A 27857-nucleotide genomic window follows, 5' to 3' on the forward strand; every position below is an offset into this window, starting at 1 on the left:
GTGGTGGTGCATGCCTGTAGCCCCAGGTACTAGGGAGGCCAAGACAGGAGAATTATGTAAGTACAGGAGGTTGAGGCTACACTGAGCCCTGATCATGCCACTGCAGTCCAGCATGGGTTACAGAATGAGACCCTGTCTCAAAAAAAAAAAAAAAGAACGGGACACCAGTCATGTGTTAATGAGATTTAGACTAAGTTTACTGATCATTTCAAAGAGCAAGCATTTGGTTTTATTGATTTTCTCTGTTGTTATCTTTTTTTCAATTACAATAATTTCTGCCCTAATTTTGATTATTTTTTTCTGCTTTCTTTAAGCTTAAACTACTTTTCTTTTTCTAGTTTCCTAAGGTAGAAGTGTAGTTTATTAATCCTCAGATCTTTCTTCTTTTATAATGTGTACATTTAGTGCTTTGAGGAAATTTTTTCCCTCAAAGAACAGCTTTTGCTGCATTTTATGCATGTTGATAAGTTGTATTTTCATTTAGTTCAAAATGTGTTTCAGTTTCTCTTGACAAGTCTTTGGACCATATGTTTATTTGGAAATGTGTTGTTTAATTTCCAAATTTCCCTTTTAATTCCATTGTGGCCTGGGAGCATACTTTACATGATTTCTGTCCTTTTAAATTTGTGAAGGTGTGTTTATAGCACAGAATGTGGTCTGTCTTGGTGAATGTTTCACGTGAATTTGAGAAGAATGTGTATTCTGCTGTTGTTGGATCAAGTATCCTATCAGTGTCAACTGTAGATCTAGTTTAATGATAGGGCTGTTCAGGTAAACTGTATATGTATTGATTTCCTGCATGCTTGATTTATCAATTAATGTATGAGTGCTGTCTCAAACTCTAATAATCATTTTGTCTCTTTCTCCCTTCAGTTCAGGTTTTGCCCTACATATTTTTATATTCCTTTTAGACTTATACACATTAAGGATTGTTATGTCTTCTTGGAGAAATGATCCCTTTGTCGGTATATAATGCCTCTCTTTATCCCTGATATTATTTTCTTATTCAAAAGACTACATTGTGTAAAATTAATTTAGCTACTCCATCCTGCTTTTTAAAAAATCTTTTATATTTCAAGGGTAAGTCAATAGAATCCAGCTTTCTTTTGATTAGAGTTAGTGTGGCGTATTTCTCTCCATCTGTTTACCTTTAACCTATCTGATTATTTATGTTTAAATTTACATTCATATAGATACTATATTGTCTATGGGATTTGAGTTTTTAATCCCCTCTGACATTCTCTGTCCTTTAATTGGTGTATTTAGACCACTCACATTTATAGTGATTATTGATTTAGTAGGATAAATATCTGTCATGTTTGTAACTGTGTTCTATTTGTTGCATTTGTTCTTCGTTCCTTACTCCCCTCTTTTCTTGCTCAGGTTTTAACTGAGCATTTTATATGATTTCTTTTAATCCCCTATCTTAGCATATTAAACTTGTTTTTTGTTTGTTTGTTTGTTTGTTTGTTTGAGACAGAGTCTTGCTCTGTTGCCTAGGCTGGAGTGCAGTGGCCTGATCTTGGCTCACTATAACCTCTGCCTCCTGGGTTCAAGTGATTCTCCTGTCTCAGCCTCCCGAGTAGCTGGGATTACAGGCGCCCACCACCACACCCAGCTAATGTTTGTTTGTTTGTTTGTTTTGAGACGGAGTCTCCCTCTGTCACCAGGCTGGAGTGCAGCGTCAATCTCAGCTCACTGCAACCTCTGCCTCCAGGGTTCAAGTGATACTTCTGCCTCAGCCTCCCAAGTAGCTGGGGCTACAGGCGCCCACCACCATGCCTGGCTAATTTTTATATTTTTAGTAGAGATGGGGTTTCATCATGTTGGCCAGGATGGTCTCAATCTCCTGAGCTCGTGATCTGCCCGCCTCGGCCTACCAAATTGCTGGGATTTCAGGCATGAGCCACTGCACCTGGCAGCATATTAAACTTAATGGTTGCCCTAGATGCCAACATTCACTTTTTACTTATCTTAATCTGCCTTCATATGACACTTTTTATCACTGAGGTATACTGCAAGTTTCTTGCACTAGCATTACCAGCTTCTCCCTCCTCTCCCTTGTGATATTGCCTCATTTATCTTATTTATTCATAAGCTATAATCATCCAACACATTATTGCTATTTTTAAACAATCAGTTATCTTTTAGATCAATTAGGAATATTTAAAAGCTAGGCATGAGGATTACACCTGTAATCCTCACACTTTGGGAGGCTGAGGTGAGCAGATCACTTGAGCCAGGAGTTTGAGACCAGCCTGGGAAACATGGCAAATACCCATCTCTACAGAAAATACAAAAATTAACTGGCTGTGGTGGTATGCTCCTGTAGTCCCAACTACTTGGGAGGCTGAGGTGGGAGGATCACATGAACACAGGAGGTTGAGGCTGCAGTGAGCCAGGATCGTGTCTGCACTCCAGCCCTGGTAACAGAGTGAGATCTTGTCTCGAAAAAAGAAAAAAAAAAGGATAAAAATGTCATGTTACCTTCATTTATTCCTTATCCAGTGTTCTTCCTTTCATTAATATAGATATAATTTACTGACCCATATTATTTTTCTTCTTTCTGAAGAACTTTTAACATTTCTTGCAGAGAATATCTCCTCACAACAAGTTCTTTCAGTTTTTGATTATTTGAGGAAGTCTTTATTCTTTCTTCATTTTTAAAGGATAATTTCATTAGATATAGAATTCCTAGGAATTTCATGGGTGGGAATTTGGTATATTAGATTGGTGGGCTTTTCTCCTAATGCTTAAACTGTTTCATTCCTTCTCTTCTTGCTTGTATGTTTTAGATGAGAAGCCCACTAAAACGTTTATCCTTGTTCCTTTATTGATACAATTTTCCCTCCCTGTTATCCCTCCCTACCTCATCATGCTTCCATGATTTTCTCTTTATGTTTGATTTACTGCAGTTTGAATATAATATGCCTACATGTAGTCTTTTAGGTAATTATCATGTTTGCATTCTCTGAGATTCCTGTATCTGTGGTTTGGTGTTTGTCATTAATTTTGCAAAGTTCTCAAAGTTCTTTGTCATTATTACTTTAAATATGCTGTTTTTCCCTTCTCTCTTCTCTTTCTGGAAGTTTCTATTGACCTGTCTTCAACTCACTGACTCTTTACTCAGCAGTATCCATCTGCTGTTGAGCCTATCAAAGCATTCTTCTATCTGTTAGAGTGCTTTTGATTTCTAGCATTTCCTTTTGATTTTTTTTTTTTTTAAGAGCCCTGTTGGTATGGTGAAAGTATGGAGGAAGGGAAAATGTTTTATAATCTTATTACTAAGTATCAGTGTTTTAGTGGACCTGGACTCTGGGCTGTGACCTTCCAAGTGTTTCCCCTGGGCTTTGCTTCCTTTATTCTTTCTTTGCCCCCTCTACCTGGATCTCAGGTGAGACCAGAAGGCTAAAGGGACTGGAGGGGAAGAAATGCCCTTCCCCCAGGAAAGACAAGGCTCTGATAAAATCTTTCATCCTGCAGTGTAGGCCTTTGTTATGGAGAATACTCTGAGAGCATTTCACAATGATTACTCATTCTTCCCCTCCTCTGGTAGAGCCAGGGAGGGGATCTTTCTCAGATCTTCGCCGTGAAAACCTACTGTGATTGGAACCCTGGAAATTTGTGGTCCTGGCATTTCTCCCTCTCATGCTAATCCACTTTCACCTGCCACCAATTTGTCCCAGTTACCATTGAGGTGTTCCTACCAGTTCATGACTGCAGAGACTTCTGATCCAGGTAGGCTAATTTTAGCTGTGACTCTGGATTTCCGGGTTTTGTTTGCCCTGTGACCTCAGTTCTTTGATGGGTCCAAGAAAAGTCTTTGAGTTAGTTTATCCAGTGGCTTCTTACGTAAGAACAGGAGATGACTTCAAAACTCTTGACATTTTGGTGCTAAATCCCTTATTTTGTTTTTTATTTATTCCATGACATGGATGTACCATGAATTACCTATTGATCTGTTAGAGGACTAGATTGTTTCCAGTTTTTTCACTATTGAAAATGATTATAATAACATAATGTGGTAATTTACATTGTATGACATCTTTGTGATCTGTGTGAATATTTCTACAGGATAACTTCTTGTTGATTTATATGTGTAGTAATTTCCATTTTACTTAGTACTTCTTACTGTCTATGAATAGAAATCCTATTAGTTTTACCAAATTAATGATCAAAAAATTGTACTTTGTTTTTATTTGCATTTCTTGGATTAGTGATTTTAAGTACCTCTTCATATATGTTGTGTTGTGTAGTGTTTTTACTCGGAGTAGTGTATTTGTATTCCCTGTCTACTTTGCTGTAGGGTGGTTGAGTCTGAGTTCTATGGATATCCTAATTATTAATACTTTGCTGGAAGGACTGCAAATATTTTTTGCCTATTTGTTGCTTATCTTTTAACTTTGTGGTATTTTTGGCGATAAGTCTGTCTTTTTTTCCCTTTTAAAGATTTACCCTAAAGTATAAGTATTCTTTTTATATTTGCTGCTAATATTTTATTGTTTGTTTACATGCAAATCTTTAATCTATTTGGAATTATTAGTTTTTATTTGTGGAAAGAAGTATAAAATAATAACTATATTATAACCAGTCTACAGAATTATAGAATTTTCTCTGTAGCACCCAGCAACCCAAAATTAGAAAAGAAGAAATGATGTGGCTGGATTCTTGGAAGTATGAATACATGTTGAGAAGGTGTATAGGCCAGGAATGCAGGGGGCGTGAAGATGCTGATGAGAATTAAATATGGCCTCACCTCTGGGGAGAAGTCAAGGGATAAATGATTCTAGTGAAGACCACAGATTCAGTGATGAGAAAGGGGAATGGATTAAAAGATTATCTCAGAGTGAGATTTTGGAATTTGAAATGTCAGAAATAAATTCCTAATGATGCCAAGATCTGGGATATATCTGTGTAAGTTTTAGGTCAGCTGAAGTGCATCTCATTCCTGAGCTCACTCTCCCTATACTGTGCCTTCCACTGAGGATAGTGGGCAGTGATTACCAAGCTAAATGACCTGAACTATAGGTTAGCAAACATATGTAGAATGCACAACTTGTCAGTATTATGCAGTCACATTTTATAGAAGTATTCTGTTATAATAATCCTTTTGCATGTCTTTTATACAAAATTTTAGCATAATATGTATAAAAACTCAGAGAATGCTCGGGATCTCAGATCAGCCTTCAAATGTTTATTTATTCCATAATATAATTGAATTAGACTTTATTAATCATACCAAGTAACCTAACTGCCTTTTAACTATTAAGATAAATCTACCTTTAGGGCTTCTATTAGTGGTTGCAATTTCTGCTCCCAAGATAGCAGTGGGAGCTGTAGTAGGAAGGGTTCCAGAAAGGTAGCAGGGAGATTTCAACAGTTGCTGTTGTAAATTATATGTAACTGAAGTATTCTTAAATGGAGGTGAGTTGCTTTTGGCTTTGGAATATGTTTTTCTGTATGAAAAGAATTAAGCACACCAAAAAATGTTTAAAGAAATGTGAGAAATTGTGTGGCTCGATGTATATATCGTATGATGGGTCCATAGACTGGACTAATCTTGTAATATCTCATAGTCTGGGCTAAAATATGATAGTGCTTCTCCTTGACAGACAAAAAATTTAATGCTTCAGAAGGCAGAAATTTTAAATTCAAATTCAGGACTATATCTAGAACTTGTTTTTGTTTGTTTGTTTTTTACTATACATATTAGATTGCTGGTTTATATACCCTGTTTGTTGGGAGCATCTGAGTTTTGCCTTTATCCTTCAAAAGTATAAGAAGTTTGCCTTTACTTTTCAAAGTGTAAGGAAAAATAGGATTTTCCAGAAAGATTAAGAAGAAGAAAAAAGAAAAACCTCAGTAATTGCTTATAATTCTCTGATGAAACTGTAAGATTTCACTTAGCCATGTGAGCTTACATTACATTTATTGAATGTAGCGAGTCTGTTTTATTTCTTTGCTTATATAATTAAAGAGTTAGGAAAGTTATTTTAAGCTTTTAGCAGAGCTACTCAAATGCAGCTAGTTACTTGACAAATATATTTTAAAAATTTAGCCTATTTACTTGATCTATACCCATCTATGATTTAAGTAATGGAAAACTGTTTAAATGATTTTGGGTGAGCAAGTTTAAAGTGGTTTTCTCTTATTAACATAAGAGATTAGATTAAGAAATACTATCTGGGTTTATTGCAGTAATTATCTCATTGTTATTTAAATAACCCCCTGCTGGCAGTCCTAACATTATTTTTTCTTATGAAACCAAATAGGGTTTGTATTAGAAAGTCAGTTCTTACACACAATAATCTTTATAAATATTTTGAAAACCCTTACTAACATTAAAATTAAGCAAAAACATTCTTCTGTGGCTTGTCCTCCTTATTTTGCATATCTTTTCTTTATTGCTTTGTAAACCTCTTATTCTACATCCAACTAAAAAATAAATTATTCCTTAATTTTTTGTGTCATTTTGCAAGTCTGTAAAACATAGTACTATAAGGGCTTATAGTATTTCCTTTGCTTTGCTTGTTTAAATAACTAAAAATGCATATAAAAAATTAAATGTTTCATGATCAAGGTGAAGGAAGAAAAGATAACATTTATTGAATGTAACTAGTATGCTTGGCATATTACAGAAATGATGTTATTTAAGTTTTACGAAAAGTTGATGAGGAAAGATTTTATAGACGAAAGAAACTCAAGATTCAAGGGTATTTAGAGCCTTTCTCCTGAAGTTACCTGATTTATTATATGGGCATGTTTGTAAAGGTTTGATAAGTGCCTATTCTTTCTACTCTTTCACTGCTGAAGAGTATTTTAGACATGTTACTTCTTGTTCTGAATTATGTTTTAAATGTAAACATTTAAATGTAGCCAAAGCTATGGTTACCAGAGAGCAGGCCTGAAGTGTGAGATGTCCAGGTCCTTGACATTTTCTACAAAGAACTGGACAAAATGCACACGCAGTGAAGCACAAGTAATGAAGGAATGAAGCAGCAAAAGCAGGGATTTATTTAAGCGAGAAAGCACTTTACAGGGTGGGAGTGGGCCCAAGCAAGCGGCTCAAGGGCCTGGTTACAAAGTTTTCTGGGTTTTAAGTCTTCCTTTTGAGGTCCTATCAGCTACCCCTTATCTGGATGAAGGATTTGGTCCATGGATAATTAAAGGCTGCGGTGAGTTGGTGCCCTCTGCGGATGAAGGAATGGCCTGAGCTTGGCCCGCAGCCCATCCAGGGCACTTTCCCCTTCCATCTAAGACGTGGTGGAAAGGGAAGGGTTAGGGAGAGTAGCCTTTGATCCTTTGCTTCTCGGGCCTGGGGAGATGGGGTATTTCCTTATGGTTTAGCTTTTGGAAGTTCCAGATCCAGGTGTTTTCCTTTTGATCCAGCTTTGGGAAGTCAGCACGAATTGGCCTTAGATCTCTTGCCCCCGGACCTTGGTGTGTAACTTTGATTCAGCTTTAGGAAGTCAACACAAATTGTCCTTAGATGCCCTGTCTGCAGACCCTATTACCTATTATCCTGTCCCACCGTGGTTCAGAAAACTGATATGCTTAAGTGTTACTTGGTACATTAGGAGCAAAGGAGGAATCTGATTTTTTTTCCCCATCATTGAAATTATCTGAGTAATTGAGAAGTACCAGTAAACCCACTGAGCTCCTGTTAAAAAAATTATTTATTCTGGCACTTGTTTTTGAGACAGGGTCTCACTCACTCTGTAACCCAGGCTGGAGTACAGTGGCATGCTTACGGCTCACTGCAGACTTTATGTCCCCAGACCCAAGCGATCCCCTCATCTCAGCCTCCCTAGTATCTGGGAATACAGGCATACAGCACCATGCCTAGCCAATTTTTGTATTTTTTGTAGAGGCGAGGTTTTGCCATGTGTCCCAAACTGGTCTCAAACGCTTGAGGTTAAAGGATCTGCCTTCCTGGGCCTCCCAAAGTGTTGGAATTTCAGGTATGAGCTATTGTGCCTGGTCTCTGGCATTTGTAAAAGAACAATAAGTCAGACTTTATTCAAGACCATCATGATAGATGTAGGGATCATTCCAGTGGGGTTTTGCAGTGAAAGGGAGAGATAGGGCTCAACTTGGAAAAGAACGAGGAAAGGTAGGCATGTTATAGCCAAGTAGCAGTGTTGGGGTGCAGGGGGCAGTCAGTGGATAGAAAATTACTAAGAGGAAACACTGGGGCTTCTGGTTAAACTGACCTAACAAGATTCTTGCTGAAGGCAGGCCAGGGTGATCAGACATCCATTACCTGGAGGATTGTGGGAGATGTGGCCACCCAATCAGATATTAGAATGGGGATTCTGGCTAAACTGACTTAGCAGATTTTTAACTGGACAATGTAGAGACAAACACTGAAGGCCAAAAGCCAAGCCTGGTTGAGAAGAGAGTTCAGAAGAGCCTAACTAGAGTTTGGTCAAGGAGAGAATCTTTGCTACTTTTGATTGTTTGGTGTGTATCCTTTTGTATCTGATAAAATATTAAATAACCATATTGCAATAGCTTGGTTATATATAGTGCGATAATATTTGTCATAATGTGATCATGTGTATTTTTCAAATGAAAATGAAAGTTGAGGCCAGATGTGGTGGCTCATGCCTGTAATCCCAGCACTTTGGGAGACTGAGGCAGGCGGATCGCTTCAGCTCAGGAATTTGAGACCAGCCTGGGCAACAGGACAAACGAAACCCTGTCTCTACAAAAAATACGAAAATTAGACAGGCATGGTGGTGCACGCCTGTCATCCCAGCTACTAGAGAGGCTGAGTTGGGAGAATCACTTGAGCCCGGGAGTTCGAGGCTGCAGTGAACACGGTGATTGCACCAATGCACTCCAGCCTGGGTGTAAGAGTGAGAACTAGTTTCAAAAGAAAAAAAAACAACAGATTTATGTGTTTCAGAAAACTCAAAAAAGATTATTTTCACATTCTGATTGTTACCTGATGCTAAATAAATAAACATGCTAACTAGAGTCACAGTTTCCAAGGATTTTATAATTTAAAATTGATACCTCAATATAAGTAAGCCTGGTGAAGGCCACTTAACTGGGAGTTGGAAGGCCTGGATTCTCATCCAAGTTCTTTTTCGCTATCGTACTTTGAGTGAGTTCTTATCTTGGGGGCTTCTCTTAAAGGTAGGAAGCAATCCCATTTGCAATTGCAACAGAAAAAAATGCAATTCATAGAAATAAACTTAATCGAAGAAGTGAAAGACTTGTACACTTCAATAAAGCGTTGATGAAGGACATTAAAGAAAACATTGATAAATAAAAAGATTTCTTTTGTTCATGAATTGGTAGAGTTAATGTTGTTGCAATGTTCATACTACTCAAAATGATCTGTAGATTAAGCGTAATCCTTATCAAAAATTCCAGTAGCATTTTTTTTTTTTTCGTGATGGAGTCTTACTCTTTCACCCAGGCTGGAGTGCGGTGGTGCCATCTTGGCTTACTGCAACCTCCGCCTCCCAGGCTCAAGCAATTCCCTGCCTCGGCCTCCTGAGTAGCTGGGACTACCGGTGTGTGCCACACCTGGCTAAGTTTTTGTATTTTTAGTAGAGACGGGATTTCACCATGTTGGCCAGGTTCATCTCGAATTGCTGACCTCAGGTGATCCACCCACCTCGTCCTCCAAAAGTGCTGGGATTGCAGGCATCAGCCACTGCACCTGGCCTCCTATAGCATTCTTTACAGAAATAGAAAAAAAAAAAATCTTGTGGAACCACAAAAGAACCCAAATAGCCATAGCAGTCTTGAACAAGAAGAAAAAAACTGAAAGTATCATATTTTCTGATACCAAAATATATTACAAAGCTACAGTAATCTTAATAGTGTCGTACTGGCATAAAAACAGACATATAGACCAATGAAATGGAATAGAGACATGAGAAATAAATCCGTGCATTGACAGTCAGCTGATCTTCAACAAGGGTGCTGAGAACATGGAATGGTGAAAGATAGTCTCCGTAATAAGTAGTGTTGGGAAAACTGGATATCCTCATGGAGAAGAATAAAATTAGACCTTATTTTACACCATATACAACAACTAACTCAAAATAGATGAAAGACTTTAATATAATACCTGAAACCAAAAAGTACTAGGTAAAAACGGGGAGAGCCTCATGATATTGGTGTAGGTAATGATTTAAGCACATAAGAGACTCATGCAACTCATAGCAAAACTCAAATAACCTGATTAAAAAGTGAGAAAGCACCTAAATATCTAATACGTGTGTGAAAAGATGCTCAGCATTAATAATCACCAGGGAAATGCAGACCAAAACCACAATAAGATATCCCCTTACACCTGTTAGAATGGCGAGAATGTTGACCAGAATGTGGAAAAGTGTTGGCCAGAATGTGGAAAAAGAGATACTCTTGTACACTGTTGGTGGGAATATCAATTGGTATAGCCACTTTGGAAAACAGTTTAGAGGTCCCTCAAGAAATTAAAAATAGAATTATCTTTATGATACAGCAATCTCATTTCTGGGTATATTTCCAAAGAAAATGAAATCAGTATCTTGAAGAGATGCCTGCACTCCCATGTTTGTTGCAGCACTATTCACAAAAGTCAAGATATGGAAACAATGTGAATGTCCCTTGACAGATGAATGATAAAGAAAATGAGATACGTATGTGTGCATGTGCAGCATACACAGTGGAATATTATTCGTCCTTATAAAAGGAAGTGCTGTTGTTTACAACAACACAGATGAACCTTGAGAACATTATACTAAATGTGAAATAAACCAGTCATGCAAAGACAAATACTGTATGATATCAGTTACATGTAGAGTATAAAATAGTCAAACTCACAGAAGTAGAGAGTAGAGTGGTGGGTGCCAGGGGCTGGAAAGAGTGGGAAATGGGGAGATACTGGTCAAGGGATAGAAAGTTCTGGAGATCTAATGTGCAGTAATGTGACATTATTGATAGTTGTTAGTGTATTGTATACTTGATATTTGCTAAGAGGGTAGATATTACGTGTTTTCACCACATATTTTATTTTTTGAATGATGACTATTTCAGGAGATGGATATATTAACTTGACTGTGCTGATTATTTCACAGTGTGTATGTATATCAGAACGTTGTATATCTTAAGTGTATGCAATTTTTATTTCTCAATTTGTACCTCAATAAAACGTAGGAGAAAAAAATGGAGAATTTTCTCTTCAGTCCATTTTTGTGAGTTGGAATCAAGAGCAAATGAGATGTTCTGTAAGTTGAAACTCATTCTAAAAACAGAGAATGATTCTTGACCTTTTAAAAGATGATTTAGACCCCTTTGAAAGCTGAGAATCTGTTGGAAAAAAAAGTTTTGAAGTGTTGGAGTATCATGAATCCCCTAAGTCCTATCCATAATCTCTAAATTATCAACTCAGGGTAAGGAAAAGGAACAGAACTATACATAATCTAAAATGTTAGCTAATTTATAAAATTTTCATAGTTCACTTCAAATTTAAGTTTTGCTCTGGGGGTTTCCAGGACTTTAAATACCAGCACATAGTAGGTTATTTGAACATATTTTTTGAAATATTTATATTTAGAAGACGTATTTTTCAAGAATAAGATACATTGGACATCTTTGTACTGTACTAACTTTTGTTATTTTGCAGATTAACTGCTTATCCCAGCCCTTTGCCTATGTGTTAGCACGGTTTCCAGCAGTTGGGCACTTGAGAATGTGCTGAGTGCTCTTTGCACAGTAGTCATTCAGTGCACACAAGCCATTGGCAGAGTTGTAGGCACAATTTGTCTGTCTCCTCTTCACCTGTGATGAATCACATCCTGTTCCCCTGTTAGCTACAGTGCCTCAGCATATGCCTGTAGTCAAATACGGAATTCACTCAAAATTCTCAAGGGCAAGTGTGTTTGAAATTCTTGTTCTTATAGTTTTAAAAATCAGTAGGCAGATGTTTAGTAAATAAAACTCTAACCTTGCTGTAGTCCTTCGTTTCTTAAGAAATGGCATACTGGCTTATGTGGTTCTGTAGCAAAATTAAAAATTAATCAGGTGATGACTGCTTTTCTATGGATTAAAAAACAAATGTCCCTTCATCCAAATTCTGCATATCCAGAATGTCCTCCCACCCTTCCTGGTTCCTTTTATAAGATATCCTATTTTTGTATCTAGACTTAGCCAATTACTGGCATTGTTAGTAGTGGTTAAAAAGGGGTAATGATGCTTTCTGAAAGCTTATTGTTATTGATTCTGTATATACTTTAACTCAGTGGTTAGTTTGTGTATTTTTTTAACTGCAGCTCCAGCAAGGGATACATTTTGCATTATGATTCAGTACACATTCATACACCCTTATCTGAAATAAACATCATGAAACAAGTTATTCTTTTCTTATCTTCTATTTTTTTCTATTCTATTTTACTTCTTTGAAAAACGTGCATCATTATCCACTAAATGATTTAACATGACTTACCAAACTATAGAAAGTAGTCTTCAGTCACATGATCATTTTCACTGTCCTTTTATGATTTATAAGTTAGGATATTATTGTGTTTAATGTGCACATTTTAATCTATAATATATACTGTCCTTCAGGTACTCAAGGTATACTTGAATTTTCTAGCAAAAAAGTAATTATAAATTAAATAACTAAAATAGAAAATGTTGTGAGGTTTTGGGGTTTTGATTGTCTTCGATGTTTTGAGATTAGGATAAAGTTTGTTTTTTCATTATTTTACATTAACCATTAAGAAGTCTATTAATAGTAAGTTTTGTGATCCCTTTATGTTTTTATTTTGTTTATTTATTTATTTATTTATTTATTTAAAGACAGAGCCTCTGTCACCCAGGCTGGAATGCAGTGGGTGATCTTGGCTCACTGCAACCTCAGCCCCTCAGGCTCAAGTTATCTTCCCACCTCAGCCTCCTGAGTAGGTGGGACTATAGGCACACACTACCATACCTGACTAATTTTTGTATTTTTAGTAGAGATGGGGTTTTGTCATATTGCCCAGGCTGGGCTCGAGCTTCTGAGCTCGAGCCATTCGCCTGCCTCGGCCTCCAAAAGTGCTGGGATTGCAGGTGTGCACCACTATGCCCGGCGCCTTTATTTTTGAACTTGATATGACTAAACTAATTGGAAACATTTGCTACTTGTCTGATTAATGTTTTACATTTTATACAAATTGTGGCAAAGTGAGTAGGAACTTCCAGTGCTATGATTAATAATTTGTCCTTCAGGGGGATTCATCAAATTTTGCTTCTCTGTCTTTTCTGTTTAAAGAAGTAGAAAGATGTATTTTAGACAGAATTTTCTATTTTGCAAATTTCTTATAAGCTCTTACATGCATGCCTGACCTAGTCAAGATGATGATGTTTGACTGTTCATGTATTGACATTTTCCAACAGAATTAGAAGTGTGTCTCACCAACCAGCCAAGATGAACATGGTGAAGAGGATCATGGGGCGGCCGAGGCAGGAGGAGTGCAGCCCACAAGACAACGCCTTAGGGCTGATGCACCTCCGCCGGCTCTTCACGGAGTTGTGCCATCCTCCCCGGCACATGACTCAGAAGGAACAAGAAGAGAAACTGTATATGATGCTGCCAGTGTTTAATAGGGTAAGTGCAGGTTGCCAGACACACACCTTCCAGGACTAGGAGGTACTACAAGAATCTGAAGGTTACTGGTAAGCCATAGGTAGAAAAAAATGATAGGATGAGTTAGTTTTTAAGAAGTTTGTTGTTCTAGTTTCATCTTTCCAGTTTGCTGTAAAGCAATGTGACTTCATGTGAAACTGGTCAGAATAAACTACATTCAGTGAGACTTTTTGATTTTTAACAGGTAAAGTGCAAGCTGTGAACCATTGTTTAAAATGTCCCTTTTATGGTTGAGTTTTGGAAGAGGAATAGATTGTAAATTATCAATTGTGTTATTTCTGTTATCTTTTAAAGTGATGATTTTATTACACTAAATGGTACCACTGCCCAAGCCCTTTGTACACTTTAAAAAGTCATTACAATTTGCTGTTGTTTAAGAGATACTATAAGAGGATGGTTGTAGGCTATAGATAAACCAAATAGAGTTAATGTTTTAATGTATTTTGTAAATTACATGTAGCAAACTTGTTGGGTGTTTTTAAAATAACTTTTTTTAGGCCAGGCACAGTGGCTCACACCTATAATCCTAGCACTTTGGGAGGCCAAGGCAAGTAGATCACCTGAGGTCAGGAGGTTGAGACAAGCCTGGCCAACATGGTGAGACCCCATCTCTACTAAAAATACAAAAATGAGCCAGGCGTGGTGGCAAGTGCCCGTAATCCCAGCTATTCGGGGGACTGAGGCAGTAGAATCTCTTGAACTCGGGAGGCAAAAGGTTGCAGTGAGCTGAGACCACACCATTGCACTCCAGCCTGGGTGACAAGAGTGAAACTCTGTCTCAAAAATAATAATAATAATAATATTTTTTTATGTGTATCAAAAGTTCGCAAATACATCATTTAAAAGAGGCAGATAGTTTCACAGGCTTATAGGTGCTCTCCTGCTCTTCACCACTAATTGCTGTTGCCATGATGGGCTTTTAAATAACGTATTTTTACTGCTGTTGGTTGTGTAGTTTTAATTGACTTCCTACTGAGGAATATGAGAATTAGCTTTTTTGCTTCCTTTCCCTCCAAACAGTAACATACATACATACAGTCATTCATACACGCTGCCCTCCTCATCATTTCCCTATAGTTATGCTGCTTGTGTAAGCAGTAATCAGTGTCTGCTCTCTACTGATAGTGGTGTAAATTTAAATTTATTCAAAGATGAACCTTATATTATACTACCTTTATTTTTCTATTATTATAGAACTTGTTTTCCTCAGACTTCATAACTGTCTCAATTTCTTTCTCTCCATGTCTCTGTTTCTTGGTTTCCCTTCTCTCGCTCTTTTTCCTCCTTCTCTTTCTCTCTCCCTCCCACATTTTCTCTGCCTTGCCCTGTCTCTGTCCTTTTCATCCTGTGTCTCCCTGCCTTCCCCTGTTTCCATTTCTTTCTTCCTATCTCTGTCTGTCTGTCTCTATGCCTTTCATCTCTCTCTTCTCCATCACTATCTTTCTCTGTCCTCCCATTTTTCTCTTTGTCTCCTCTCTGTCCCTATTTCTCTCCCTGTCTCTGACTCTCCCCTTTCTCTTTTTCTTCTCCGCTGGATCTCCCTTTTTCCAGATCTATCTCCATGCCCTTGGCTATGCCTTTCTCCACACCCACCCCCTCACCCTGTGCCCCAATCTCTGACTGGCTCTATCCCATCTAGTCTCACTTCTTGTCTATATCATTTTCTCTGTTCATCTATCTTTCTGTTTGAAATTTTCTAGGCTCTTCCTTTTCTCGTTACTTTGAAATTTTATTGTGGCTTCAGCTTAAGCCTTCTTAATCTGAAAACTTGTATTGTTCAGTCTGGGTAAATATTCTGAAAGATTTCTTTGAGAATATTCTCCCCTATATCATATATATTCCCCCTTTTCTGGACCTCTGTCAATCAAACGTTAGCTCTTTTAGAGTAGTGTTGTGCTATTACTATCCCAGTTTTAATTTCCTTGAATTCTTTCTTGTTTTATTATTACTATTTTATTTATTGTTTTAGTATGTCTCATGTTCAGTAGATAGACTGTCACTTAATCTCCAGTGTTTACATATCAGTGTTCTTGTCTTTGATTTGCAGTGATACCTCTCTTCTTCCTCTTAAGGAACTAGACTTCTAGTTGTCTACTGCACTGGGGAGGAACAGTCACCTTCAGTTTCTGGGCCGTAAAATAATAATGTCAACCTTATTGGGTTGTCGTGAGAGTTAAATTCAGATAACATACTTACAGCACTTAATAAGTGTTTATCCCAAGAAATGTGTACCTATTATTATTGTTATTATTGTATCTATTATTGTTTTTATTACATGAATCTATTATTATTTTTGTTGTTGGGAATACTAGTGAAAGGGAATGAGTGAGAAAGAGAGTTGAAAGGGGGCAGTAAAAGAATTGATTAGTATTGTCAGCTCAGTGAAGGCTGGAGATGATAAATTTATACTAGACCTTATCTGTACTGGCCTGTGTGAAAAAGTAGAGAAAGCAATACCTGATTTATTGAGATTGAGGTTTTTATATGCTGGTAAGGCAGAAGGGCAAGAGTGCAAGGAAGGTTAGTTCACATATCACCCATGAGCTTGTGTTGGATACAACAGGAAGAGGATAGAAACATTAATGCATTTAGAATGTACATTTCCTTACTTACGAAATAATAGGATAGATTATCTGCCAAGAATGATAGAGGGAGGACATGGTAGAGTAGGAACGTGAGAAGAGGTGGGGAAAGGTTTAAAATAGCTCTTTTAAAAATGGGAGGGAGAACTATGGCAAGCCATTGTTTTAAGCCCTATTCAGGGAAGTTACTAATTTTTATTACCGGGAAGTTAATTTTATTACCCGGAAGTTTGTTTTGTTTTAAATCTTATTTTGTTTTACTTTAATGTCATGATGTGCTATTGGTTACTGAGTAGTTTGAGGTAATTTCCTTTTCTCAGACTTAGGAATGTTTACAAGGTAATGAGAATGTTTAGAGCAGTTAAGGGAATTGCTCTTGGATATTAACATGAATTATTAAGTAATATCCTACATATGTATGTATCCCATGTATTTCATCAGTTAGGCTTCCACAGTCTACTAGACTAGAAGAATCTTAGGAATATTTGTTTTTTTAATAAGCAGATATGAGATGCTTTAATTATTCTCTATCTATTTATAATGTTTGACTTAGTTGTCTTACGTCCTATGTTATTGTAAGTCTCATTAACTATTAACAAATTCTCTCAAAAGTTTTTAATTGGTTGATTAGAAACATATGTGTAGTCAATGCTTTAACCCTCTAATATAATGGGTGATTTGAATATCACAAAGGTTCAGTAAACTCTTAACTAATGAAAAGATAGAAAGTTATATCTGTACTGTTGTGATTAATTTGAAAAATGTATTATTTAAAAAAATTCTTATTCATTGGATATAATTAATATACTAAAATTGTTTTATAATTTATAATTAATAAACTAAAATTGTTCTTAGACACCATTTCCATTAAATTTGGAAATATGTAGCCATATCTATTTAACATTTGGCCATTTGTGCTTGAACATTCTCCACTAGTGAGAAATACCTATGGTGAGTGAGTAGCTCAGTATGTCGCTAGAGCCAACCAGTTCTTACCATGATTTCTAAAAAGGGATTGTGGTGTTGATTGTGAGACTTTGCTTGATTAGAGCTAAATGGTGAACAAGCTGAAATAGACATGGACACCTAGCTACAGACTAGTTAGACATGGACAACTAGCTACAGACTAGTTTTTAAAGTATGCTTAATAGTGTTATTTCAGTGCATCATTTTTGCCTTTGAGAGACATGGGTTGGGAAATGACATGTATTGAGTCGTTTTTCTGGGCCAGGTCTCATGCTGGGTTCTTGAAATGCCTCCTGTTTTCTTCATTACAGTCCTACAAGGAGGCTGCTGTTATCTTCCCTCTTACTGATTTGCTCAAACTGAAAGATTATAGTGAAGTCTGAAAATAGCTGAGTAATATTTATTCAGCACTCTTAAAAATAATTAACCTTTAGTCCCAGAACAAAAGCTGACAAAGAAAACATTTGGTTTAAACTTGTCAAAATGAGTAACATTTTAGTTGTCTAAAAATTCATAACTGCCACTGTTAATTACTGTAGTATTTATTATATTTTGTTTATATTTTTAAAATGTAATGTTTACCAATTAGATCTTCTGTAAGAAACTCTCCTTATTTTTTAACGTAATTCCAATTTATATTTGAGAAGCATGTAAATGTAATACAGTGTCCTTTTTAAATCCCTTACAAATTATCATTACTTTTAAATTTGTTGGCTTAAGAGAGAGGTCACCCAAACTTAGAACTAAATAAGAGAGAGATCAGAAGGTAGACAGATGAATTATTTTGTTGCAGCTTTATTACTTATTATGTAATACCAATACAGTTGATACTGGAGAGTGTGGCTTGGGTCTGTGCAATAAAGGACTTGCTGAATTCAGCCCTGAAATAGTCATGTTTACTTACCCAGTCACTGGCAAAACTGGACAGTCGCAGGCCACAGCCAGAGCAGATGAGAATGCATATTCTTATGAGGCAGGCAGAGCCCAAAAGGAGAGGACGGGACTGAGTTAGGCATTCTGTTCTTCTCAGACTCTCATCTGATGGTCCTTCTTAGAAACAAAAAGAGCATAAGATAAATCTTTCCTTAATCATTTATATTAATTGATAAGAAATCTTAACTGATTTACCATATGAAATAAAGCAATTACATCTTCATTGTTAATTTTTTAACATTGTTATTTATAGCAAATTATTTTAGGACTAATGATGGCCAATAGTCTGACTTAATTTTAGATGTAACACATATTTAGGAAACAAAAGCCTCCATTTTAAAAAATTTTGTAAACATTCCAACCTCTCTTTTATTGGTCATATTTAATATATTTTATTGAATAGCACCATTCAGTAACAAGTATATATTGAGTCTTTTGAATGCCATTAGAGAACATCATTAATTTGTTTTCCCTGAGTGCCAAAAATGTCTGATTGAAGAGGTGCCAGGAAATCTTCTGAAATCTATTTAGGTGGATATTAAAATGATTCTTTTAAAATAAGTCAAACCTTGCTATTTTCTGTAAAGATGAACACTATGCAAAGTTACAGTGCTAGGGTTCATGCACAGTTTGAGAAAAATATAGTACTGAGTGATTAAGAGCCTGGCTTGAAATCAGATAGATGTAGTTTTAAATTCTGTCTGGATTACCTCCTGTTTTAAGTTAACTTCTCTAACTCTTAATTTCTTAACTGTAAAATGAGGCTACTAGTAGAAGCTATTCTGTAGGATTTTATGAGACTTAAATGACACCAAATTCTTGAATAGTGCTAGGCAGATTTTAAATGGATATTATATGGTAATTATTGTTATTTCTAGTGAATTTGCAAGAAGGCATTTTTGTTCTTCAGTACTTTTTTTTTTTCAATCTGTTATGAATTTCACATATCTATTCTAGAATCAGCCCTTTTGATTTGAATGTGTTACCTGTTCTCTTGCCCAACTTTCTTCCTCTGCAGAACCAGAAATTTTTTGTCATTGTTTGTTTGAGGCCAGGTCTGGCTCTGTTGTTGCCCAGGCTGGAGTGCAGTGGTACCATCTTTGCTCACTGCAACCTCTGCCTCCCAGGTTCAAGCAGTTCTCATGCCTCAGCCTCCCAAGTGGCTGGTACTGTAGGCATGTGCCACCACACTCAGCTAATTTTTATATTTTTAGTTGACATGGGGTTTCACCATTTTGGCCAGGCTGGTCTCAACTCCTGACCTCAGGTGATCTACCTACCTCAGCCCGCCAAAGTTCTGGGATTAAGGCGTGAACCACTGTATCTGACCTAGAACCAGAAAAATTTGACAAGTAGTCAGTACTCCCTGAGAGTGAGCACACCTTCTGACACCCAGCTTCATGCTGCATCCTCTTTGGCAAACATTTATGTAAATGATGGAAGCATTATATAGTTTCAAGAAATACCACTACTTACTGAAAGTAGTGAAAACATACCTAATACTTTTAGATTTAATTTTTGAAGTCAATCACAAAAACTACAGTTTTCTTTGCTACCTTATCCATTCAATATTATCTGCAATGTCAGATTCATGCTTTAGTTCCTCTATCCCTCCAATCTTATCTTGTACCATTTTTCCTCTTAGACAGAATGCCCCAGCTTTATATACCTCCTTTTCATTACTCTGTACCCCAAAATCAGTCTCACTTTGAGGTCTTTGCACAGCTCTGATCTCACTGACTGCAACCCTCTTTCCTTGTCTCTTTGGATTGTAACTTTTCCTCATTAGTCAGTGTCATCCTTTGGCAGCAGTGTCACTTCTTCAGAGAGAACTTTCCTGACAACCTTCTTCCCACCCCAGGCATTCTCTTTCAGCCACCCTGTTTTACTTTCTTCATGACACTATTTTTAAATAATTTTAAGTTTAAAATCAACTTATTTACCATTGGTCTTCTGTGCTAAAATGTCCTGTGTTTCATGAGCACAGGAATCATATTGTTTTATTTACCTTTGTATTCAGTACTCTTCTAACATTGCCTGGCATATATACTAGGAAGCCAATAAATATTTGTGAGTGAATAAACCGAATAAACCTTATTTAAGAAGCAATGCTTGTTCATTTCAGATTAGCAAATATGACATAGTCTTTTTCTGTAGTACTGATTTTGGGTTGGTAAATTCAAGCCAGTTTCATTTATCTTGTGAGAAAATTTATTAGAGGAAATAAAGCAGTAAACATCAGGATTTGTGTAAAAAGTTACTGGCATTTTCAACAGCATATTATTTACCCAGCATGAAGATTGGTTGAATAATCATATCTTACAACTGTTCAAGAAATGAACTGTTGCTTCTGTTTAGTGATCCTAATAACTCTTAGCAATAAAATACCTCATACTAATTCGTAGGAGCAAAATATACATTGATACACCCTGAGTAATAGGAATATTATAAATACCTCCATTAAAAAGCTATGTACTCAGCTAGAGCGTTGGCTCACATCTGTAATCCCAGCGCTTTGGGAGGCCGAGAAGAGCGGATCACCTGAGGCCAGGAGGTTGAGACCAGTCTGGCCAACATGGTGAAACCCCATCTCTACTAAAAATACAAAAAAAATTAGCCGGGAGTGGTGGTGGGTGCCTGTAATCCCAGCTACTCAGGAGGCTGAGGCAGGAGAATCACTTGAACCCAGGAGGCAGAGATTGCAGTGAGCCGAGATCGTGCCATTGCACCACTCCAGCCTGGGCAACAAGAGCAAAAACTCTGTCTCAACAACAACAATAACAAAAGGCTATGTACTCATCTCTGAGCACAGGTGGAATGGCTATTCAAACATGTGTCATTATTAGGCTTCTCAATTTTTATCAGTCTCCAGTTTGTTAAAGAATAGAGGTTTCTGGCTGGGCGCAGCGACTCATGCCTGTATTCCCAGCACTCTGGGAGGCCATTGTGGGCAGATCACTTGAGCCCAGGAGTTCAAGACCAGCCTGTACAACATGGCAAAATTCCTATCTCTATAAAAAATAGAAAAATCATCTGGGTGTGGTGGCGGGCACCTGTAATCATAGCTACTCAGAAGGCTGAGGTGGTAGGATCACCTGAGCTCAGGAGATTGAGCTAACAGTAAACCATGATTGCACCACTGCACTCCAGCCTGAATGACAGAGTAAGACCCTATCTCAAAAAAAAAAAAAAAAAAAAAAAAGGCGGGGGAGGGTTATTTAACAGGTAACATAGATTATTTAACAAGTAACACAGGTTAATTCTAAGCACACAACATTTATCAAAATCTCAGCAGAAAAAAATGTGTCTGTTGAGGAAGTATTGAAAAGTACAGTTTATTTTTTGAGATTTTTACAAATTACTCATTTGTCAAATTATTGAACAGACTAGGTGTTTGGATAAAAGGATACCCTTGTAGAATTGATTTATTGTTTTAGTGTTTTCAACTCAATTTGAGGGAGGTTATAAGAAACGTGTGTAAGAAACACATTTTCTATTAGAAGGATATTACATTGTTTGTTATATCCTTTTATTGGGTATTTGGAAGGAATCGTTTATATTATGCAGTAATCCCTCCTTTCTCAGGGCTTTGCTTTTCATGGTTTCGGTCATCTGTGGTCTAAAAATATGAAGTGGAAAATTACAGAAACAAACAATTCACAAGTTTGAAATCTGACACCATTCAGCTCCATCCCTCCCGGGATGTGAATTATTCCTTTGTCCAGTGTATCCATGATGTATGGGCCACCTGCCCAATAGTCACTTAGTGGCAGCCTCAGTTATGAGACCTACTATTCTGGTATCAAGCTGCTTGTTTTCAAGAAGCTCTATTTTTCTTAATAATGGCTCCAAAGTGCAAAAGTTATGGGGATGGTAACTTGGGTATGCCAGAGAGAAGTCCTTCCTTTAAATGAAAAGGTGTAAGTTCTTGACTTAGTAAGGAAAGACCAAAAACTGTGTGCTGAGGTTTCTGAGATCTGTAATAAGAAGGAATCTTGTATTTGTGCAATTGCAAATAGTATATTGTTACAATTTTTTTTACTTTGTTATTAATTATTGTTGCCAGGCTCTTACTGTGCCTAATTTATTACTTAAACTTTATCACAGGTATGTATTGTGATGAAAAAAAATATAGTGTTTACGGGGTTTGGTACTATCCATGGTTTCAGGCATCCACTGGGGTCTTAGAACTTACTTCTCACAGATAAGGGGAACTAGTGTAATATGAGGAATACAAGTACTTCCTTAAATATATATTTTTTTCATGCTAAGGACATTGCAAATGATGTGATTGATCAGGTTTTCTCTTCTGTATCTTTGAGCCAAAATTTGTAACCAATACATGGAAAATATAGAGGTCTTTCTGGTCTTAGATTTTTATTTAGTTTTCTTTTCCAGTCCATCTCCCTAGCTGGGTCTTTTATTTGCTTGTTTGTTTTGTTTTCCTTCTTAATTTTAGTTTATGTTCTCATGTTCTCCTTCAGTGCTCCTCGAATATTCTCTAGAATTTGGTTGTGAGGGCAGTCAACATATAAATAAACAACCATATTTAGGGAGCATTACTATAAAAGGCAGAGTGCTGGCTTGGGAGAATATGAAGATGAGTAAATTATGTTTTCTCCTTCTGTAGTGACATTTCAATAGGTAATAATTATATAAAATACTGTGTAATGAGTGTTAAAAGGGAGAGATACTATAATAGACTTAGAATATAGAGAATTTCCTTTCAGCTATAAAGAATATTCTTTAAAATAATACCTCAGGATACATCTAGTTATATACCCATTAAAATACTATTTCTTTTCTTATGATGGTCTGTCCAGGTTTCATTTTCTCAGATTCTCTTTGCTGAACCCATACCCATTTATTTTTAAAAATTATTTATTGTGAACGGAATATAGTGGCTCACACCTGTAATCCCAGGACTTGGGGAGGCAGAGGCATGAGGATAGCTTGAGCCCAGGAATTTAAGACCTGTCTGGGCAGTATAGCAAGACCCAGTTCTCAAAAAAAAAAAAAGATAAATAAAATTAAAATAAGACTTATTTATTCTAAAGCTCATTTATATTAAAATTTGTGTAAAAACAAGTTTATTTCATGACCCTCCTATTTATTTTATTTTTTCTAGTTTTTTTGTGACAGTCTTGTTTTGTAAATTATTGTGATTAGAATGTAGAAATTCTGAGATATGAAATGAGTGTAGTGAATTCCGAAGTCAGCCTGGGATTTAGCAGTAGAGCTGCTTTTCACCATCCAATGTGCCTGTACTCCATCAAAGATCCTTTATAACTTTTCTCTAAATTCTCAAATTAGGTTTCATCAGAAAAATGTTGGCCGGACGCAGTGGCTCATGCCTGTAGTCCCAGTACTTTGAGAGGCTGAGGCAGCCGGATCACCAGGGGTCAGGAATTCAAGACTAGCCTGGCCAACATGGTGAAACCCGTCTCTACTAAAAATACAAAAATTAGCCGGACGTGGTGGCATGCGCCTGTAGTCCCAGCTACTTGGGAGGCTGAGGCAGGAGAATTGCTTGAACCCAGGAGGCGGAGGTTGCAGTGAGCCAAAATCGTGCCACTGCACTCCAGCCTAGTCAACAGAGTGAGACTCCGTCTCAAAAAAAAAAAAAGAAACATGTTACAATTTCTAACGTTTTAGTGAGATTGATTCAATTTTATCAATAATGTCTAAAATAAATAGATTTCATTTATTTAATCATTTCTTCAGCAAACTTATATGTAAAAGGAAATATGACTAGATAGGTGATTTGTTGAAAGTTGTGTTTCCAACATATTAAGATTCAAAGTAACTGTGTAGGTAGACTTTTCTGGACTTGATTTTCAAGTCATACCACACTTCAAAATTCACCAAATAAAAGAAAAATGTGTCAGTGCTTCGTTAACTATGTCTTTTCTTATCTACAGGTTTTTGGAAATGCTCCGCCAAATACAATGACAGAAAAATTTTCTGATCTTCTGCAGTTCACAACACAAGTCTCACGACTAATGGTGACAGAAATTCGAAGGAGAGCATCAAACAAATCCACAGGTATTTTACAGTAGCCAGCAAAACTGATTTGTTTGAATGAACAGACAGTTCTGTGAAAGTCCCATTAAAATTAAATGGAAAACAGACCTTGTTCTCAGCACATTGAGTATTAATTAAGTTCATTTACCCATTCCCTTTCCCTTTCTTAGAGTCACATTCTTTTCCTGGTTTCAGCATCTTCAACTCTCGAGTAGTTCTACTTAAGGCTATTCTGCCTGGACCACTACCACTTCCACCCTAACCCTTTAAAATACTCTCTGTTTCCCTTTGAACAAAATACAAATTCCTCAGCATGAAATTTAAGGCCAAGCTATCATCTGGTCTTTTTTTTTTTTTTAAAGCATATACTGCTTCTATTGCTTGTTTTCTGTATTTCAACCAAATCCTGCTGTCTGTAGTCTTCAAACATGTTTATTCTCTTATTTTAATCATTTACTTAGAATGCTTCACTGAGGAAGGAGAATCTTCTCCTCATTTCAGTATGTCTAAATGTCAGCATGATTAAGTCATGCTTCCTTGATGAAATGCTTTTTGATTTCTTTAGGCAAAGAAACATTTTTTCTCTTCTGAACTACTGTTTTTCTTCTCAACCTCCTGGGTGGTCATTGTGCATGTGTCTTGATCTTCCCCGTAGACCATAAGCTACTTAGGGTTCTCTGTCATCTGTAGTAGTTGCTCTCTAGGCCAGCTACACAGCTGCCATTTTAACATCACTATTCACGTTGTCCTGGGATGTCTTTTCATTTATTTTGGATGGATTCTGTTTCCTGAATCCCTGATTTTGGTAGTGCATCTTTTCCAGCAGCTTCATAAAAAAGGATACAGGGGAGTTATCAGGGTTTTGTTCTGCTTGTTGTTTTAGACATACCATGAGTTAAACATTTTTTGACTATTGCTGTAAAAAATGGGTTCTTTTCTCTTCTTTCACCTGACAGCCTTTCAGCTGCCAGGACTTAGAACAAATTCCATTACATCATATAGCATGATTATTATAGAAAAGGAAACTTATTTAATACAAAACCAAGGGTCAATAAGAGAAAAGAAGACACATGTCTACCACTTTCATGATCTCACAGATACATGTGCTGGGGAGATGTGCTGAATACGCAGCTGTGGTTTACGTTTAAATGGAGAGATACTTCCCTCTCCTCCTCTCTGTCCCCCATTGTTCTCCATTCCTAAAGGAGAAACTCAAGAGTAATCTTGTTAGTGAAGAGACATTTAAACTGTCTATGACTTAGGCCATTGAATACTTGTTAAATATTTATAGGAGTTGTTTGAGAATGCTAGCTATGTAATCCAGGAGGTCCTCTTAGCAGAGATTAGAAGCTACCAGTTGCCTGGGAAAGTTGACCATGGGTTGAGATGGTCAGTGGTGAGTGTCTTAGCTCTGCCCTTCCAGGCAGCCCAGGATGAGCACTCAGGGTCATTTTGGAAAATCTTGCAGCTGCATTATTATCAGTCCTCTTTAAGTATCAGGTTCTATGTGGGAAATCATTTTGTCTCAGAATTTTAAAAATTTTCTTTTATAATTTAGGTTCTTACATTGTTACTGAGAAATCAAAAGCTACGTATATTCTTGATTTTTTTTTCCTCTGTGACCTATATTTTTTTTTTTTCTAGAAGCTTTTAGGATCCTCTCTTTGTCCCTGCTTTTCTAAAATTTCATAATAACATGCCTTGTGGTAGACCTATTTTTATACATGTGCTGGGTACTCATTGGACTCTTTCAGTCTGGTTATTCATATCCTTTAATTTGGGCAAAGTTTCATGAATTGTTTAATAATATCCTCCCCTCTGTTTTCTCCTTCTAGTCAGATGACCCTCTTAGAATGTTCCTCTCATTTTCTTATCTTTCCTCTCATTTTCTCTTTGTTTTTTGATTACTTGCTGAGAGAACTCCTCAATTTTATCATCTATCTCTTCTGTAGAGGTTTTTTTTTTTCATTTGTGACATTATATTTTTCTCATTTTAAAAAATATTTTCATTTCTAAGTGTTCTTTCTTACTGGTTTCTGTTATTTTTGGGGTGTATTTTCTTCTCATCTTTCTGAGGTTTCTTATTTTTTTCTTTCAGATTTTTGTCTCCCTAAATCATCTGTTTCTTTCAGGTTTAATAAAAAAGTTGTTTTTTTTTATCAATTTGTTTTTATCTTTGTCTTTTATGTTAAAGAATGTCCTTACATGTCTCACCCATGACCATCTACTCTTACATAAGAATGGAGCATTAAAAAGCTTTTTAATTGTGTGTGAATCTTGCAGCTGTGGGCTGCAACATAAGGTGATCTTGCTAGGCAATTTTTTTTGGTGATCTTTTTCCTAAACTAAGCAGGTACTCAGAGAATTGTCCAGTCTCTGCCTGGAAGATATATGCCTGACTCAGCATTTTGGAAGCAAAGTAGGGGAAAGGTTTGGGGACCCTCAAGGTTTAGTATATAAGCTTTTATTTTACCTTTGTATGTCCAGATGGTGCCTGGTGCCCCCCAATCCACACTCCCTCTCTTATTCTTTTCAGTGAACAAACCAACCTCCGGTCTAGTGCCCACATAGTAGTGGGGACTACATAGCAGTCTAACTGCTCTTGAACATATTTTCCAACAGTGCTTCTCTGTGTAGTTCTTATTTCCTTCTGCTTCCAAAGGTGCCTTGTGCCACCAGTTCCTGAGCCTCTCAGGGGTTCTTTGATAGTTTGGTTGCTTTTCCACTTTTCCTGAATTACTTCAAGATTCTAGGATTTGCTAATCAGTAACCATGAATCTCGCTGCTATTTTAATATCCAAAATTTCATTGCTTTCACTTATCCTGTTCTTGTTCTTAAAAGTTTATACCTTTTAAAAATCCTTTTATGAGCATTTTAATGGATGTATTCATCCATTTTCATAGTCCTGTAAGGAAATACCCATGCTGATGAAATGAGGTATTCCCCATTCTTTCTTGAATGACATACTAGATTAGGAAAAAATTCCTAAAACTTATTTATACTTGCCTCTGTTACTATCTTTTTAAATATTTAATCTGCATGTTTGTAGAAAGACATTTTGCTACCTTGGAGATTCCTTTTCCAAACTCCCTTTATGATTTTACATCCATAGGGCAATTTTTTAGATGTAATGAAAGATGTCTTAAATAGAGGAGAAGATATCTCATTGTTAATTACAGTAAAAATTACACAAGTATTTTTTTTTTAACTTTTAAGTTTAAAATAATCATAGACTCTTAGGAAGTTACAAAAATAGTACCTAGGATCATGTGCTCTTCATCCACTTTTCCTCATTGGTGGCAACTTATTACCTGGGAATTTTTTAAGATACATTATTTTCATATTGTGTAATTTCACATAATTTTTAGTTTTAAACTTTTGAAATTCATTAACCTTTGAATCCTATGATATTCAATTTAGTGTGTGTTACTTCTCATGAAAAATCTTTCCTGAGTACCCTGTCTCAAATAGGTCTTCTATCCTCTGTCCCCACACCCATTAGTATCTATTCAGTCACATTATATGTTAACCTTCATAGCTTTGTTATCATCTGAAAGTATTTTCTTTATTTACTCATTTAATTTTATTGTCTGTTGTGTTCACCCCTGTATTACTAGCACCTAGAATAATGCTTGTCACATAATTAGGTGTTCAATAAACTTTTACTGATTTTGGACATAGGATTTCTCTGCCTTTTTTTTTTTTTTTTTTTTTTTTT

The 27857-nt window shown here is 36.5% G+C and overlaps 1 protein-coding gene across 1 annotated transcript in view; it reads left to right on the forward strand.

Annotated features, from left to right (window-relative positions):
* The window catches only part of WDFY3 (WD repeat and FYVE domain containing 3), a 267982-nt gene that overhangs the window by 66973 nt on the left and 173152 nt on the right, over window positions 1-27857 (forward strand). Inside the window, 2 exon segments of the mRNA XM_017851638.1 lie at window positions 13384-13594; window positions 24036-24159. Coding sequence (XP_017707127.1) covers window positions 13415-13594; window positions 24036-24159 — 304 coding nt within the window. The 5' untranslated portion in view covers window positions 13384-13414.

This window comes from Rhinopithecus bieti, unplaced genomic scaffold (genome assembly GCF_001698545.2).
Source record: "Rhinopithecus bieti isolate Rb0 unplaced genomic scaffold, ASM169854v2 scaffold_33935, whole genome shotgun sequence".
NCBI lineage: Eukaryota > Metazoa > Chordata > Mammalia > Primates > Cercopithecidae > Rhinopithecus > Rhinopithecus bieti.